This window comes from Paramisgurnus dabryanus, chromosome 24 (assembly GCF_030506205.2).
Source record: "Paramisgurnus dabryanus chromosome 24, PD_genome_1.1, whole genome shotgun sequence".
NCBI lineage: Eukaryota > Metazoa > Chordata > Actinopteri > Cypriniformes > Cobitidae > Paramisgurnus > Paramisgurnus dabryanus.
In genome coordinates this window covers 6,598,099-6,616,078 of record NC_133360.1, presented here as the reverse complement: position 1 = coordinate 6,616,078, position 17,980 = coordinate 6,598,099, and the positions used below count along the sequence as shown (strand labels likewise).

Genomic DNA, 17,980 nt, shown 5'->3' with positions numbered 1-17,980 from the left:
ACATGGTAACCAGAACCATAAAGTATAAAAATAGCCCTTAATAAGTCTAACTAATAAACCCTAAAAATGCGGGGTTGTTTTTAACCCAGGTTTAGGTCACTATTACCCAGCAGTTGGGTAATTTTTAACCCGGCAGTTCTATCCAAAAGTTACCCAGATATCGGTTAAAAACAACTTAGCATTTTTTTAGAGAACCATATCTGTCTGTGCAATACATCTTCTAATTTGTCATACACTCTCAAAAACGTTAATACGTTTACTTTTAAATACATCCGCAGAAAACTTTTCAATTGTTATCAGCATTTATTTTGAGCAGTTATGCATATTACATCTGTAATACCATCTGATTGCGCCCCATATGAAATCAAGCAGAATGTATTTGAAACAATTCAACCTCGCCATGATCAGATAACATTACAGTACAAAGCACATATAATAAATATAACCTCTTTACAGTTACTTTTTGAAATTGAAGTGGTTCATAGACATCGCATTATTGCATTTGGACCGAATGCAATGATTGGATAAACATTTACTGCATCTGAGACTTCAACAGAAGATTAAAGTTATTTAATATTTAGACTACTTAAATTATCATTCGATATCAGGATGTGAGGAGACATTTAAAGGTAGGGTTTCACATTTTGAAAAATGCTAACGGTAGCCGCCTACACTCAAAAAAATATTTAACCCCAAAAGTTAAAACTTATGTATTTCAATTGCATGTCAATTTTCCATCCAATTTATTCACATAAATCTAATGTAAATGTTAACATTTTGGTTTAAGCTACACCATTACGTTCAGTTGATCTGAATGAATTAAATAAATTTTATGTAAATCAATGAACTGGGTTTTAAGACTGTGTGATAAATAAACTTTATTCTTTTCAAATAACTTATTGCTATTGCTTTATATAACTCTTGTTTCTGTTAATTCGGTTAAATAAATGGGCAAAACATGTTTACTTATTACTGTATGCATTTATTGTGTTGCAATTGCTCAACAAGTCAAAGGTAACATCCACTCTGAGCAACTAATAAAGGTACTTAACAAATTAAGGCAACCGTTTAAAATAAAACACATTCTTTAGGACAGGTTACTTTCCTTTTCATTTATATATAACTGTACATAACATATCTTGCCATAATTTTGGCAAGACAAGTTTAAACATTTAGGGCAAAAAATGAGTTTCCTACTGGCTCAATAGCACAAGAGCTAACAACTTTTGTGTCAAGAGTATCAGAGCTACAAGGTGCATTATTGTTATCAGTTTGTATAACAAATCCAAAAGTTCACAAGTTTTCAAATGTACTTACAGTTGTTGGAAAAATCCAAGCAATCCAAAAATGCAATTTTCACTCAAAATTTTGGTTTTAAGAGCTTAAACTCTTGAGGGCAGCTTGTTGTCATCCAAATTCATCAGTACCTTCTGGAAGAATTCAAATATGAATGAGGCTCTGAGGATAGCTTAAGTTGAGAGCGTAGATCAGTCCGAACAAGATCACTAATCCAAAGGAAAGATTTTCAAGCGTTGAAGCAGCATCACACCCTCTATCACTACTCCAACATCCCCTAGTTTCTCCTCAGCACCAGCACCTTCTACGGATCACAAAGCCCCATAGTCTCAGAAATTCGTCTCTCAGCTTCTTCAGGGTTGCAGTCCTAAAGCCAGAAGAAAAAAAACAACATTAACCCGGTTCAGTTTAACTGAAATATTAGACACATACAGCTTAGAAATGAGTTTATATCTATATATAAAGAACATATACAAACCATGAATTCTTTCACAAGTGTTGTGATGTCCTCATTGAGATACACACACAGACTCTTTATGACACAGTCTCGTTCGAGGTGTATGTCATCACGCTAGAAAATAATAAAACAATATTAAATAAAAAAGATTATAGTGCAATAATTGTAATTAGTTCTGAATAGAAACAAAATACATTTTACTACACCTTGTCAGCAATTGCCATTATGCGTGATATATTCTGTCCAGAAGCACCTCCTTTGCTTTTGAAAACCTTATGTAGGTTTACCGCGTATCCATCCAGCTGCCCCAAGAACTTGGTCAGGAGTCGCACTGTTGTTATCCGCATGAATTCAGCGTTTATCCTATAGGAAAAAAGGCACTTCAGTTATAGAGCGATATACAGATGCGATTAAAGTATTTACATGGCCACATACTGCGATTAAAAACTGCATATGCCACCCATTTTAATACAACTACTTACTGTGATTATAACTTAATGGCATTATTTTTATCAAAGTATTGTGTTTAGTGTTTAGTAAAGCATAATCACAATTGACAAAATCCCATTGAGAGTGCAGGTAAACATGGTCAATGATACAAATGAGGTCTCTGCAATAAAGACGACATATTCTATTTCTTGTACTCAGCATTGAAAGAATGCATGTTTCACCTCATGGATTTGTTTAAATGCAAAATCCTGTACAAGTTTGCATGTAAACAACTCATATCCTTAAAATAAAAAGCAACACTAAAAAATACAAACCTTAACTTAGTGATTGTCCTAAACGTAATCAAAACATGCTGGAATAATGACACTGTTGGGGTCCCTGCAATAGTAAAGACAACATACAGTTAGATTTCTTGTACTCAGCATTAAAAATAATGCATGTTTCCCTTCATGGAGTTGTTTAAACGTAAAATCCTATACACATGTCCATGTAAACAACTCGTATCCTTAAAAAGCAACAGCAACAAAAAACACACAATCCTTAAGTGATTGATTGTCCCAAACGTAGTCAAAATATGCTGGAATAATGACACAAATGGGTTCTCTGCAATAGTAAAAACGGCATATTAGATTTCTTGTACTCACCATTAAAAAGAATGCATGTTTCACTTCATGAAGTCGTGGATTCGACACTTTACAAGTTTAAACGCAAAATCCTAAACACGTTTGCATGCAAATAACGCGAATGCGCTCAATAATGTCCTTGTAGAACATTTCTGATTATGTGCAAATGATATTTCTGAAAAAGTACGTCGAGAGACAAAGCTCAATGAAGTCGTTACCGTTGATGCGCAGAACCATTATAGTATGACATCAAGTCCCGCGAGACAGTTGTAAGAGCATAGCTCTCAAATTGCTCTCGCGGTACTTTGATGTCATTAAGGATCAGTTAAACGAAGAGATTTGTTTCAACGAGATATCCTATAAACTTTCAAATGTAACTTATTTAACTCTCATATACGATCGATTTTGTGTGTTTCGTGTGTGCAACGTTTTGGCCTAATGGCAATAAACATCGAGATGATGAAGCTGTAATTTTCAGTAAGGTTTTTTTGTATTTTTTTAATAATACATGCTTAACGTTACCTGCCTAGATAAATAAATAATAAACACAGTCAATCGAGAGTACGTCGTTTAAAAAAAAACGAAATCCGGAAATATTAAGTTAATTCGTGCATTCCGGGCAAGTTCAGATTTTAGTTAGAACAAGTTTTGATTAAATTATTACAAGTTGATAATGAATTTAAATCATTTATAGATATAAAAAACATCTTACCTTCTATGAATAATTCAAATATATTCCTTGCTGCTGAATCAGAATTGCGCTGTCGTCCACTTGCCTCCTTGGCGCCACCGGAAGTTTAGGTAATCAAGCGCATGCGCAACACCTGGCATTGCGCCTTATGGTATCCAATTAAGTATGGTTTATGTAATTTGATCAGATTGCTCTTAAATACATCACATTCATGTTGTGTACGAGTAATTCAGACAGATAACATTTATTTTACATTTTTTCAAATATATTTAATTTGGATTGTTTGCTTAATATCAATTACTGACAAGAATCATTTTTTTGAGTGTAGCAATGAAATCACGATCCCACCCTCCAGTCAAATCGCCATCCAAAGTCACGCCTCTTTCAAAACACATGAACACGCACAGATCAGACGGTCACATGTCATGTCTCATTCACCAGTGAGAAAACTTTGCAGTACAAAGTGAATAACATTTCCAAATCAACCAACATAAACAACTGGTTTACATCAGAATTAGTTAAAGCACACTTTAGGTTGTGTAGACGTATTAACTAGGATCAAATGTGTTACCCTACCTTAAACCAATATAATAAAAGATTTTTATGGAAAATATCCACTACTCTAGATTGACTTAACTAACATTTCTATCTCTTATGAAGGGATCCAGCATGTCTGAATCTCAACACCAATGCTGGCTGCTGGAATAAAAATGACCAAATGATAATACCAGACTAATGTTCAATATACATCATCGGATGTGTTGATACATGTTTCATCTTCAGCCTGATCACTTTAAGAGCCACAACACAACAATACAAAGATTAAACTGGTCGCACAGGTGAAACTACTTTCACTTCCAAACCTGCCTTCGTCTTTTCAAACTGCTGAACAAAATGGATTTCTTTCTTTCCTTGCTCTGTTTTAATTTAAATGACCTTTATATTTTTAAACTGCTGAACAAAATTGATATTTTGCTGGTTTTATTCTGTTTTAGTGTATTGTGCATGAGGGGTAAGTAATAAGAATTTTGTACATTGATCTGCAAAAACTGATTGTCTATTCTTCACTTCTGATCAGTTTGTAGCTTTATATAATTCATTACATAACCATAACCAAGTTTCATATGTGATACTTAAGTCAAATGTCTTCATGCAGTGTCTACTCTATGATATCAGTGGTTCATTTGTCTTCTTCACAAGCCTTATATTTAAATCATTATCTTTCTAGCATAGAGACAATGAGCTGGGTGTGTCATACACCATTTGCAAGGATTTGAATGTATTGAAATGCTTGTCAGCTGCTTCTTCCACCAAATGGCAATTCTCACTAAATCATATCACAATAACATCTCTCTTGACTTAAAAAACTTGAAAAATGAATCTCAATAATTTTAAATCTGCCATACTTTGCACCACAACAATTAAATGCAAGATTATTTTAGATTTAAGAAACATCCTACCATTATGAATTAACATAACTGTGGTATAAATCCATTATCGGTGTATCAAATAACAGACATCTGTTTTTTATAACTTATATCATTATATGGCTTTAATTTTCCAGGAGTGAATGAGTTCAAGGAGAAGATTTCGGCAGTATCAAATAATAGACATTTCATAGTCATTCACAATGATGCTACTACAACAAAGCCAGACGATCACATACTGTGGATGTTTGGAGCTGAAAACATTCACAATCCTCACGGTTATGAATGGATAATCTCTAAAATTGACAGTCATGTGAGATTTAAAGATAAGCAGAGTAGGTGGCACACAATTTGGAACTACAGCAGCTATGGTTGTGGAGAAAAACCAAGGCCAGACAAGTTCGCAAGGTCAGGTAAGTAATGTGTATGAAAGACTAACAAACCATCAGCAAAGTCCCATTTGAAATACAGACCTAAAAAAGCATTACAAATCAATGTAAGGAAGAACAATTACAGTCCTAGGTTCTGGTTGGCCACTGAAGAAGTGATAAAACCTTCAATATGCTAACATCTATGATGTTTAACACTTGGCCATAAAGTCCAATATATTTACAATTTTTACTGACTTATCATCAGTCTTGAAAAAAAAGATGACTAACTTGTAGGACAAGTTTAACATTAGGCCACTCAGGACACAGTGTTTCTTACATTATAGAGGAATAAATTCAGACAATTTTAAGTTTAACATTAAACTGTGAATTTGGTCCAGCATCTTCCTCGTGTACAATACCTGCTGCAAATATTTCACTGATGGAAAGAGAGAATGTTAATTTACACACCGATGTTGCTGAACTACAAGAAGGTGATTTGATCAAATGGTGGACTAAAAGTCAAGAAATAGCTGAAGTCACTAAACAGAGTGTGACTATACATGATAACAAAATCAAAGACAGAATTGAATTAGACAATCAGACTGGATCTCTAACCATCAAGAACATCAGAACCACAGACTCTGGAGATTATGAATGCTTCATCAAAAAAGGGAACACAGGATTATACAAGTGCTTTACTGTTACAGTCTACGGTAAGCAAAATATATTGAAGTTTATTTCATTGTGCAGTTATAAATACATTAGGATAAGCATCTTACATTGAATGTCAATAATGTTTCCATGAACCGTTATTTGTGTATGTCAGAACAAGAGACCATTAAAGGTACCATAGAAGGTAAAACTGTGTTTATCTGGGCATGAGGTAGGCTAATTGAGGTTACTGTCTCTTTAAGAACAAATAGGCACAGACTGGTTTCTGACAGTAAACTATACATACACTTAAGACATAAACAAATGTTTTAAAAAAAAAGAATACTGTGGAGATCATTTTGTTTTTATGTGCCCTGTCAATAACAGAAAGATTTTATGTTCACCTGCTTTTTGAAACGTGTCTTTCCATATATGAACTACTGAGTGCACTTAAACGCGCGTTCACACAGAGACAGAGGGCAAATTCCAAACGGCGCAGCATAAACAGTCGCTCAACATAAAAACATTAAGTTGTTTTTCAGTGCTTTATTTGCCAAGTGTATTTTAATCGACTTCAGTATGAGACAGAGAAGCACAACTCTCTCTAAAGTTTACACATCAAGAGTGCTGATCTTTGAAGGGCATAGTGATGATCACATCTGACTGGAGCTGGACCGGACACAAGCACATGCAGGTCGCGGTTTCTGTTTGCGTCATCACAACATTTCGTCCATATTGTGTCGGTGATAAAAGTCTTTGGGTTAAACCGTAAATGCTCCTTGGGGCAATTTTTGGCTGAACATTTTCGGTGGCCAAATATTCGGTCACAATGTTAAAAGCAAAGTTGTGACTATAATGCTTAACGTTTAGGCTGAAGTTCTACTATTGACGTTACTGGAAAAAAATATAAAAATCCAAAATATTTATTAAATAGAGGCACAAGGGAAGTGTAGAACTTGCTGAATGATTTGCTTTTCCATTCTGCGGTGATTGTGGGAGAGTTTATGTGGGTTTAGCTAATGGGTGAGGTTTGTGATTTGGAAATGATAAACTAAAATAGGCAGAGTAGTTACTATAAACATGTAAACAATTTTCTCTGTTTACACTGAATTTCTGTTACTCAAAAACTCTTGTTTTTCAGGTGATTTACCCATTCCTGACATTAGGAGAGTCTCTTCAGCATCATCATCAGAAAGATCTTTAAGCTCAAAATGTGTGTTGTTGTGTTCAGTGTTGAATGTGAGAGATGTGAGTCTGTCCTGGTACAAAGGAAACAGTTTATTGTCCAGCATCAATGAGTCTGATCTCATCAGACTCTCTCTACCTCTGGAGGTTGAATATCAGGATACAAACACATACAGATGTGTGGTGAACAATCCCATCACAAACCAAACTCAACATCTCAATATCACTCATCTCTGTCAGCCGTTTCCAGGTATGTTAAAAGGATTAATGTTTAGTTGATGTTAAAAGGGATGATATACCAAATATCATCACAAACAATGAAATCATTATTGCCAGTTTGACGTTTTGTTTACTGAGGCGTTACAGGGACGCAGTAAGTATGGCAAGGGAGACGCAGCGCCTCGTTCCCTTCTCAGGGAACAACAGTTATATACATAACCCGAGACACTATTATTTGTCAAACACAACTATGCAAAAAAACGCATTTTGGGATGAATCAACATTTGCATACAGAAGATATAAGCCTTTAAAGCAAACAGTTTAGCACGTGTGCCTAAAAGGCTAGAATTTTTATGATATTATCCTACAATACACAGGGAATAATATGGATATTTTTCCAGAAAACTTATTGTATAAAATAGATTCAAGCACTTTCAATGACCTGTATCTATTTATGTATATTTCCAAAAACTTCCCAGGGCCTTCAGTTTTTCCCCCAGATTCTTAAACTTTCAAGGACGCATGGGAACCCTGTATTCTGCAATTTATCTGTGCTGAGACTGCTGTGCAGTTGGTCTGTTTTATTTTAGGCCAGATTTATCTATTGTAATGATTACTGTGTTTTATGATGTCTAGGTTCTGAAGAGACTTCCCACACTCATTCAAACTTGATAGGCATAGCAGTAGTGTTGGTTGTGGTCATGAGTCTAGCAGCAGCAGCAGCAGCAGCAATAGCTTTTTGTAAGAGAAAACACAATCAGGACAATGGGGTAAGTATTATAACAAATATGCCGAACATTGCTATGATCACCTTCTTTCCTGAGTTTTGTTCTTACTTTCCTAAGAAATTAAACCACCCATAAAAGACTCAAATGTGTTTGATTAGAGTTAAACAACCTAAACACTGCAGGAAAATGAAGCAGTAGAGCATTGTTGAGCCCACACCTACCGCTGGAAAAAAGCAACAACTGTCCTTTACGTGATGGTTTTTATTATATCTTTTATTTTACAGTTGGAGATAAGGGGACACATATGAATCACGCAAAAACAATAATATTATAAGATAATGTCGTTACATGTGTCAACAACACCTGCACAATACACTTATTTGCTCTGCAAAAAAGAGCCCTCACATATATTTGTATGACAATAAAAATATGAATTAACTAGAGACAAGTTTTACAGACATTAAACTGGATGAGGTTGCTATTTTTTGTTTTTTTACATTGTGAATGATTCTGTGTTTTACAGCGACTCAACAGAGATGAGACTTCTGCACCTCTAGCAGATTCAAATGAAGTCTGAGACACAGGGCACGTGACTGCGGTAGTGCAGGAACTTCATATTTGCCCAATAAAAAACAACACTTGATATCACAAATGTCTTAACTTACTGTGCAAGAAAAGTTCAAATGAAAGTATGATTTAATGACTGAACAAGTTTAGTATTAAATTCAAGACTGGTTCTGTATTGCTCACATTTTAATTTAATGTAAATGACATGAATGATTATATTATTTTCATTTACTTAAATGAATACAAAGTGCATAACTAGCAAAATGCTTTTTCCAGGATGAGGGTGGTAGGGGCATGTCATAATTGATTCATAAAAAGACATATAACATTCATAGTATTTGGAAAAATATGTTTATTTTTGTATTCATTGCATGTAATAGATATCCATGTGACCGATTTACATTTTTTTGTTGTAAAACAATATTCAATAAATCTTCAAGCAACAATTAATTTTGCATTTGATAAAAGAAAACACACAAAGTAAAAGTGCGGTCTTAAGCGCATCAGTCCAGGTCTGACTGTGATGTAGGATATCTCCGGTCTTGTTCAACTCTTCTGGATCTGACCTCATAAATCACTACAGCAACAGTGGCCACACCCACCAGAGCAGCGAGGACCAATCGGATCACAGCTTCAGTAAAACCCAAACAATGAATATAATCTAAAGTGTTAAAAAGAGCAACACTGAAACATTAGTATTACACTTGCTTTTAAAAAGGGATTTAAATGCAAGTTTGACTGAAATGATTTAACATGTCAGAACAACTCCTTAAATCAGACCCGTCTGTGCAATACAACATTTCATATCTCATAAACTCTCAAAAAAAGTGAACTTACAAAATACATTTCTGTGCCCGATTTGAATGGAGCAGATTGTAATTTTAGTCAATTTAGTAAAACATGAAATTACTGATTTTAATATTACTGTTGACATACCTGAACACATCTGACAGAGATGAATGATGCTGAGATGTTTAGTTTGGTTTCTGAATGGATTGTTGAGTACACAGCTGTATGTGTTTGTATCCTGATATTCAACCTCCAGATGTAGAGAGAGTCTGATGTTGAGATCAGACACACTGATGATGGACAATAAACTGTTTCCTTTGTACCAGGACAGACTCACATCTCTCACATTCAACACTGAACACAACAACACACAATTTGAGCTTGAAGCTTCTCCGGTGATGATAGGAACGGGCAGATGAGCTGAAAAAAATAAATAAATAAATAAAGTACAAAAAAAGTACAATAACATTTTACCAGGATCTTTCAAATCCCAATAAATGTGCCAAACTTTTAACCTTCTACAGACTCTACCTGATGTATTATTTAATAGATTTTGTAACATTTACTACTAAATTATAAACAACTTACCATACACAGTAACACTGAACATGATTGAGGCATTTTTATGAAAGACATAATAATTTCCAGAGTGGCTGGTGTTGATATTTTTAACCGTAAGAGATCCAGTCTTACTGTCAACCCCAAGCCTGTTTTTAAACCTCCCATCGGCACCATCAAATGAAGACAAAAGTTGAAACTCTTTATGGACATTAACTAGAAAAGTTTCTCCAAAAGTCCATATGACAGTATAATTTTTCTGTATTTCAGTAATATCAGTGTGTAGAGTAACAGAATCTCCCTCCATCACTGACACTGACTTCACTTTATCTGTAGGAACACCAAACACACCTGAAACACAAAGAGGAAATGTCAAGGAACTTTTCATCCAGATTAGAGAAAAAATATTTATTTTTACCACATTATTACTTACCAGCTGACAGGCAAAAAAACAACAGAAATTTGACGAGCATAGTCTTCATCATTTGGATAAACAGGCTGAAAGTATATCAGCAAAAACACTATTTTGACTTCTGGTCACATACAAATGATACTTGCGGTTTGTTGTAAAGTTGCGTAAACATCCTAGCGCTGAATATGCATTTAGTGTGTGTGTGTGTGTGTGTGTGTGTGTGTGTGTGTGTGTGTGTGTGTGTGTGTGTGTGTGTGTGTGTGTGTGTGTGTGTGTGTGTGTGTGTGTGGTGTGACATCAATATTAAGAAACGTAATATTTAAAGATAGTTCACTCAAAAATGGTTACAAACCTGTATAAATTTGTTTGTTCTGCCAAACACAAAGATATTTGTAATCAAGCATGGAACAGAAGCACCACTGACTTCCATAGTAGGAAAATACTTGTATAAAAGTCAGATGCGGACATTACTTAAGTATTTTAACTTTCTACACAAAAGTACATTTTTAAGTATTTGTATTTTATCAGTGTTTTTCTTTGGAAAACATACATTCCAAAGCATCTTATCATAATTTTTACTCCACTACATTTCATTATTTCAAGTTTTTGGTTCGTTTTTAATATTTCAGTACATTGAACATCTAGTATTTTTTTACTTTTACTTAAGTAAAAAGTACTTTTGTACTTATACTCAAGAAAAGTAAAACTGTTTTAATGCAATTAGGTATTAAATTAATTTTAATATGCAATATAAAAGGAATACACAGTATGATTCTATGATTTAGAATGTAGTGAATTTTTTTTTGTAAAGTAAAGTTTTTCACAAGACAAACACTCCGATAAAGCACAAATTTTTGGTATATTTTATTAAATACTCAAGTAGTGTCCGCCTCTGAAAAATCACTGTGCTTATAAACAGTTTTGCCGAATATTTAAAGTGATAGTTCACTGAAAAAAAAATGATTACAAACCTGTATAAATTTTGTTCTGCTGAAAACAAAAGACGATGTTTGTAATCAATCAGGAAACAGAAGCACCACTGACTTTCATAGTATGAAAAAATATGACTATGGAAATCAACAGTGCTTATAAATGGTTTTTCTTAATAATATCTAAAGAGATTCACACAAAAAAATAATCTATTTATCACTTTTTCTTCATTTTCTAATGCTTATGTTTTTACAAACTGTATAAATGTATTTGTTTTGCTGAACACAAAGTAAGATATTTGTAATCAAGCAGGAAACAAAAGCACCATTAACTTCCATAGTAGGAAACATACTGTACTACTATGGAAGTTAATGGTGCTCAAAAATGGCTTGGCTTTATATTTAAAGGGCTAGTTCACCCCAAAATGGTTCTAAACCTGTATACATTTCTTTGATGTGGAAAAAGAAGCACCATTGACTTCCATAGTATGAAAAATACTATTATAGAAGTCATTGGTGCTCAAAAATGGTTTGATTATATGATCCGTTGTGTTTAGCAGAACAAAGAAATTAATACAGGTTTGTAACAACATAAGGGTAAATGTATGTTGACACAATTTTCCTTTTTAGGGAAACTATCCATTAAAGGTTAAGAGTTAATTGTGCTTTTAATGTAAATGAATGGGGTAATTTGTTATCTAAATGTAACCATCAAATGCACGGTTAATCTACACGCCCAATGCATATCTACATATAAATCTATCATCATACATCTCCCTCTTTCAGACAGACAGAAACAACGTCATTTCTGCTGTTATCACTCACACCATCTGAACTAAAATGCATGTTAAGTGCAAATAAGCATCCAGTAATGGAAAACGAAAGTTTTTACAGAGGTAACAAAAAGTTAGGGTAAAAAAATGCTCTGCACTTGAATCAGGACATTAAACATATTCAACAAACTCTTAACATGTAGACCTTAATGTCCTTCATTTTTGAAGACACACTTTGTAGCAGCTGATCTCTACCTTTTTACACATTTGCTCAGTGTTTATTTTTACTGGGACCAGGAAAACAGTGGGGAACCAATGATCACATCTTTAAGGACAAACCAGCTTTCACTACTTAAATGCTAAAATATTTAATAAATTTTTTAATAAAATTTTATTAATAAAACTAGTATTTCCATAGAATCTAGTTACCTAAAGGGACTATATTTAATATAGTATAAATATATATAAATAGAAAAGAGTATTACACAGTATACATATTTTATCAGTATGTGTGTCCCTGGGTTCAAACCCATGACCTTTTGTGGTAACACAATGCTCCACTAAGCTATAAAGGACCATGACTGTGAAACATCAACATTTTGTTTATTTTTTCTGTAAGACCATACATCCATACATTTTATGTCTGCATTTGCTAAAAAAGTATTTTTTCCAAACTTTGAATTTACACAGACTTGTAAATTACAAATGTAAACAGCCAAAATGTTCCTGCTAATAATAAAATATGTTTTGCAGTTAAACCCGCAGAGTGACATCATCAATGCTGACTTCTCTGTCTTCTCGCTCTCAGCTGGTCTTTTCCTCAGAATTTTTCACTTTAGGTACCCGAAATCTTGCCTTCTTGGAGTAAAGTAGATTCTTGTTAAACAGCAGTGGTATATTTCCCAAATACAGGAACAGTGCAAGAGTCATACCTGAGAAAGACAGAAGAAGATTTAACCAGATTGATTAGCATAAAATTCACATTACACAAATTATTAAACTGTTTCAATATCTACAGGACTTTTTTCCAATATTAATGACATCTTACCAACAAGAGGCCCGAGCCAGTAGACAAGAGCGTATTCCAGGAAGGTATGACCAGGACAGTTGAATGTTAGTGCAAAAGCAAGGGATGGATTCACAATCCCAGAGGTATAGCTATTTCCTGATGTAAAGAGAGGTATGGGTTAACACCATAGCATTATAAAACAAGTACACAATAAACACCTTAAATGCACACAAAGATTTGCACATGTCGTGTTTCCACATGTTATGGGACTTTCCATTGACATAATGAATTGCAATGTACAAACTGTATACTTCATCCCCTTAACACACACTCAAATCCTAAAATAAAGCTTTCTGCATTTAACAATTAAATATTTATTATACTTTATCGAGATTTATAAATAAGAACATCCCTAAAGAGAGGTTTTGCTCATTTTGAGTACAAATTTATCCCTAAAATATAGGTAAGTTAACCAGGGCCTCAAAACACTCAAACCCAACAAACGTTCTGCATTTTAACAATTAAAAAAAACTTTATTTACTATACTTTTTCATCGAGATTTATAAATAAGAATGTCTCATATATATATATATATATATATATATATATATATATATATATATATATATATATATATATATATATTTATATATTTAAAGAAAGTTTTCTGCATTTTAACAATTAAAAAACTTTATTTACTTTATTTTTATAGAGATTTACAAATGACAAAGGAGGTTTTGCTCACTTTTGTGTACAAATTTATCCCTAAAATATAGATAATTAAAGTAATCAAGGGCCCTAACACACTCAAACCCTAACAAAAAGTTTTCTGCATTTTAACAATTAAAAAAAACTTAATTTACTACATTTTAATAGCGATTTACAAATGAGGACGTCCCCAAAGGTTTTTTTTTTCAGGTTTGGGGTACAAATTTATCCCTGAAATATAGATAAGGAGACACCCACAGTATTTTATGTCCAACCTTTAATACAATGTCTGAGGCCTTAAAAAAATACTTGCTAAAATTCACAATTGGGACTTTGAGTCAATGCCAGGTGGTCCTTCCGAGACCATTCAAATTTTAGTGCACTCATTAAAGTAAACAAATTACCTTACACGGATATAACTTTATTTTGTTAAAAAGTTAAACCTGTGTCTAATCTGTTGTCTGTGAATGCTCCAATGTGTACTCACCTGCATAGGCAAAGAAAGTCAGCAGCAGAGCCAATATGGGAATTCTCAGCAGCTGTGTCCTGTTCTTTAGTACGAGGTAAACGAGGTAAAACGTCATTGCGCTGATGGCTTCTGCAATGGTGCCCTGTAGCAGCGGAGCTCGCAAGGTTGTGCTGCACTCTGACATCATCAGATTCTTTATCATGTGCATGTCTGTGAGCTCCATCTCCCAATATTTACCTGCGACTAAGAGGCCGAGAAACCCACCGAGAAATTGCGAAAGAACACTGAGACCGGCGTTTACCATGCCAATGTCTTTCTCCAGAAGTCCCATAACAGTCACGGCCGGATTGCCGCTCACCCCTTGCATGATGATGGCGTGAATGGTTATAGATATAAAAAGCATAGTGTAGGTCACATCTGGACCCAACATACCGGCCCACATACCGACCTCTGCAATGGTCTCTACTTCTAACCTACAGCCAGCGAGCGCAAAGGCAGCTATGAGTTCTGTCAGGGAACCCCAGCGAGGTTTCCAGCGCCATAGTAGCACCCTACCGATTGCACTGACGCTTATAACGGTAAAAAAGTATGCCAATGATGTGTTTAGCCCTGACATGATGCCTGTTTTTTCTGGATGATGAAGTGCACGGCGTGGCTGTGCTAAACAGAAAGAAAGCTACGAGCTCACCAATGTTGTATTTGCTCAAAGCTTGTGATAACGTGGCACACAGAGATGCCGTGTTCTTATCATGGGGGGCTTTTCTAACGTTGGTTTGTCCCACATCTTGAGCCAAAAAAACATAGTGACCTATTCAAGGCCACCTTTGAAACAGACCATTAGTTTCAGGTCCCTCTAGTGGCACAGATTCAGTATTAAATGTCTTTGTTCAGCCCTAAATCTATTGTTGATCTACTGTTTCTCAATGATCTTAGTTAAACTATCATTTTAAGTTAGACATGCAAACATACACATCAAATGTCTGTGGAAACAACTCTGTGTCAACCGTAACAGTCAACGTAACATAACAAGCCATTACATGCATGAGCTTTAAGCCTCGTTGGCGCAGTAGGCAGCGCGTCAGTCTCATAATCTGAAGGTCGTGAGTTCGAGCCTCACACGGGGCAGAGTTTTTGTTTTGTTAAACAAACATTTAGTTAATTTGGTGAATATACATTACAAAACCTTTACCTTAAACTATATTTTTCTACTTTACTCATTAATACATTTTAATAAGCTTATATGTATTCTCTCTACTGCTAAATGGCGCCATCTGGTGCATCTCCTAAGAGTAGCACCACCTTTGATCTACACGCACCAGCCCTATAATAGCATTTTTAAGCACTGTTGGCTAAAATACACTACTCTTCTATTGATAGTTTAGCTGTCAGAGTGTTGAGTAAAAACATTATTAAACACTAACTGACGCAAAAACACTGGCCAGTACGGGGATCGAACCCGCGACCTTGGCGTTATTAGCACCACGCTCTAACCAACTGAGCTAACCGGCCATGGTGCACCCCTAAAATATTAGGGCTTACAAATAAAATTATTACCTAAATTGTAGACTTTTTGCTTCCGAATGGAGAACATTTACATACAGAAATTTCCATCCCATTTATCAAAGGAGATAACAAAGGCATAGTCTGCAAAGTTATGTTTAGATGTAGAAATATAGTTGACGCTATGAAAAGATGACTAGCATAGGAGACACTTTTTTATATATATATATATAAACAATGTTTAAAAAGCCAATTAATGTCGTATACAGTCAATATTGTCTGCTAAAGCAGTAAAGTCATCCCTTAAAAGAAACAATTGTATTTTTTAATAGTAAGCATTTTTAATGTATAATTACATTTTTTATGTATAGTTTATTTAATATTATAGAAAATACGCTGTATGTTAACGTCTACAAACAGGAGTCTAAAAAAAGAGTTTTCCTATGAATACACAGAAAAAACATTGTCTCCCCGTCGGGGAATCGAACCCCGGTCTCCCGCGTGACAGGCGGGGATACTCACCACTATACTAACGAGGAGTGAGTGCACAGCATTGAGCTTGCTTTTTTATCACAAAACCAACTCACACCATTATTTCAGCAAACAAAGACGGTTGCTTAAAGCTAATATTTAGATGCTGTGTTTTAGTTAAAACCAAGCTGACAAAACTGAACCAGAGACAGCACCTACCTTACACTTCTTCAAGTAGTTTTGGAAAATCTTGTAGCTTCTATATCCCAGGCATTTGTCGCTTTTGTTGCAGCACTCCTCAGTTGTAAGACGATTTGGATAAAATTACCTATAAAAAGGACAATTGTAACTTTTTTTGTAAAAAAAATATGTCACAAAAAAATCTGTAAAGAATAAATTTTAAAAAGGCTGTTGCATTGGCCGGGAATCGAACCCGGGCCTCCCGCGTGGCAGGCGAGAATTCTACCACTGAACCACCAATGCTCACATGAAGGAAATCCTCATGCAAAACATTTTGTGCTTACAGCTTATGAAAGACCCCATCTCCAAAAGAAAAAAAATTGTTATACAGACTACTCACCAAAAGAGGACACTTGATGAGACAAAACGTTGCTTTCCTTTTCTTATTTGTCCAAATTGTTTGGCTCTCAGCTGTGTCCACTGTAAAAAAAAAATCAAACAAATCATCATTACACTGTAATTCTATATTGTTGAACATTAAAAATACTGATGACACACAAGCTGGCTGTATCCAACGTTAAGCTTCAAAGGACCTTAAAAAAAAAGTAAACATATTTCTGGAGAAAGACATTTGTTTTATACTTTGAATATACCATACGCTAAGGTCTTGAAATAAAGTGCTACCTGTTTGTTGTGGTGTCTGAGGTTGTGTGCCGATCACACAATTATTACACACAATTGTGGACATTACACACATTTTGACACGTGTATTACAGAACCTGTATTTGCGGTAATACAATATAAGACACAATGCATTTACCTATGACATTTTCATCCACTAGGTAGTGCTGTTCACCAAAGATTTTTTTACATGCTCCCACACACTTTTTATATAGCCCACATGTCTCCAACAATTAGATCTAATGTTAGTTTTACTTATTTACCTAAAAACCTATTTGACATTTTCACTTTATCAACAGTTTGTATAAAAATTCAATGCAGGGGTTCCCAACCCTGCTCCTAGGGACCCAATCTCCTGCCGAGTTTAGCTCCAATACTTATCAATCACACCTAAACTAGCTAATCAAGTTCTGTAGGATCACTTGAATATTACAGATAGGTGTGTGAAACTAAACTTTGCTGGACGGTGGGTTTCAAAGAGCAGATCTGTCCTAAAGCTGGGCTCACAGCACAGGATTATCAGCACAAATTTGCCCTGAATTCCCAACAATGTTTGATATTTTAAATCGGGATTACATTATTACTTTTACTGTAGCCAATGAGAGAGGGAGTGAATGCGACAGCACTTAATGCATCTGTGCGACCGTTGAGTGCATGAAGTTTCCAGCTTTGTACATTTCAAATTATCGGTTGAATGAGTGAATCATCCGGGTACTGAAAGTGCACTTCTTTTTTGGACTTTTCTGTGTGAACGCACTAATAACACTATTTATACTACAAAATGGCGTAGAATAGTGCACAAGTGGGCGGTTTGGGACGAAATTACGAACTGAGGA

The 17,980-nt window shown here is 34.8% G+C and overlaps 2 protein-coding genes, 1 long non-coding RNA gene and 4 other non-coding genes across 8 annotated transcripts; 2 read left to right on the top strand and 5 right to left on the bottom strand.

The window, feature by feature from the left end:
- Window positions 1-1,025: 1,025 nt before the first annotated feature.
- LOC141281624 (uncharacterized) lies at window positions 1,026-3,819 on the bottom strand. 2 transcript variants are annotated; one of them, XR_012335992.1, is made up of 5 exons: window positions 3,539-3,819; window positions 2,518-2,581; window positions 1,960-2,116; window positions 1,775-1,867; window positions 1,026-1,663 (listed from the first exon to the last, which is right to left on the bottom strand). It is a non-coding gene; the product is annotated as an uncharacterized lncRNA (long non-coding RNA). The 2 variants fall into 2 exon arrangements; XR_012335993.1 differs by lacking the exon at window positions 3,539-3,819 and adding an exon at window positions 2,848-3,012.
- A 521-nt stretch (window positions 3,820-4,340) lies between these two features.
- LOC135723716 (uncharacterized) lies at window positions 4,341-9,470 on the top strand. Its single transcript, XM_065244442.2, has 6 exons — window positions 4,341-4,529; window positions 5,082-5,357; window positions 5,714-6,028; window positions 7,108-7,401; window positions 8,007-8,140; window positions 8,622-9,470. The coding sequence occupies exons 1-6, from the start codon at window positions 4,412-4,414 to the stop codon at window positions 8,673-8,675; spliced, it is 1,191 nt and encodes a 396-aa protein (XP_065100514.1). The 5' UTR covers window positions 4,341-4,411; the 3' UTR covers window positions 8,676-9,470.
- A 3,242-nt stretch (window positions 9,471-12,712) lies between these two features.
- Window positions 12,713-15,019, bottom strand: aqp12 (aquaporin 12). The gene is made up of 3 exons (XM_065244441.2): window positions 14,331-15,019; window positions 13,175-13,291; window positions 12,713-13,058 (listed from the first exon to the last, which is right to left on the bottom strand). The coding sequence occupies exons 1-3, from the start codon at window positions 14,926-14,928 to the stop codon at window positions 12,931-12,933; spliced, it is 843 nt and encodes a 280-aa protein (XP_065100513.1). The 5' UTR covers window positions 14,929-15,019; the 3' UTR covers window positions 12,713-12,930.
- Window positions 15,020-15,364: 345 nt separating this feature from the next.
- trnam-cau (transfer RNA methionine (anticodon CAU)) lies at window positions 15,365-15,437 on the top strand. Its single transcript has one exon. It is a non-coding gene; the product is annotated as a tRNA-Met (tRNA).
- A 310-nt stretch (window positions 15,438-15,747) lies between these two features.
- Window positions 15,748-15,821, bottom strand: trnai-aau (transfer RNA isoleucine (anticodon AAU)). The gene has a single exon. It is a non-coding gene; the product is annotated as a tRNA-Ile (tRNA).
- A 458-nt stretch (window positions 15,822-16,279) lies between these two features.
- On the bottom strand, window positions 16,280-16,351 carry trnad-guc (transfer RNA aspartic acid (anticodon GUC)). Its single transcript has one exon. It is a non-coding gene; the product is annotated as a tRNA-Asp (tRNA).
- Window positions 16,352-16,695: 344 nt separating this feature from the next.
- Window positions 16,696-16,766, bottom strand: trnag-gcc (transfer RNA glycine (anticodon GCC)). The gene has a single exon. It is a non-coding gene; the product is annotated as a tRNA-Gly (tRNA).
- Between the last annotated feature and the right edge of the window lie 1,214 nt (window positions 16,767-17,980).

Coding starts and splice junctions, on each gene's coding strand:
- LOC135723716 (XM_065244442.2), top strand. CDS start 4,412: ATGGATTTCTTTCTTTCCTTGCTCTGTTTTAATTTAAATGACCTTTAT. Junction 6,029..7,107: donor CTTTACTGTTACAGTCTACG/GTAAGCAAAATA, acceptor CTTGTTTTTCAG/GTGATTTACCCATTCCTGAC. Junction 7,402..8,006: donor TCTCTGTCAGCCGTTTCCAG/GTATGTTAAAAG, acceptor TATGATGTCTAG/GTTCTGAAGAGACTTCCCAC.
- aqp12 (XM_065244441.2), bottom strand. CDS start 14,928: ATGTCAGGGCTAAACACATCATTGGCATACTTTTTTACCGTTATAAGC. Junction 13,292..14,330: donor GACTTTCTTTGCCTATGCAG/GTGAGTACACAT, acceptor TCTTTACATCAG/GAAATAGCTATACCTCTGGG. Junction 13,059..13,174: donor CTGGCTCGGGCCTCTTGTTG/GTAAGATGTCAT, acceptor TGTCTTTCTCAG/GTATGACTCTTGCACTGTTC.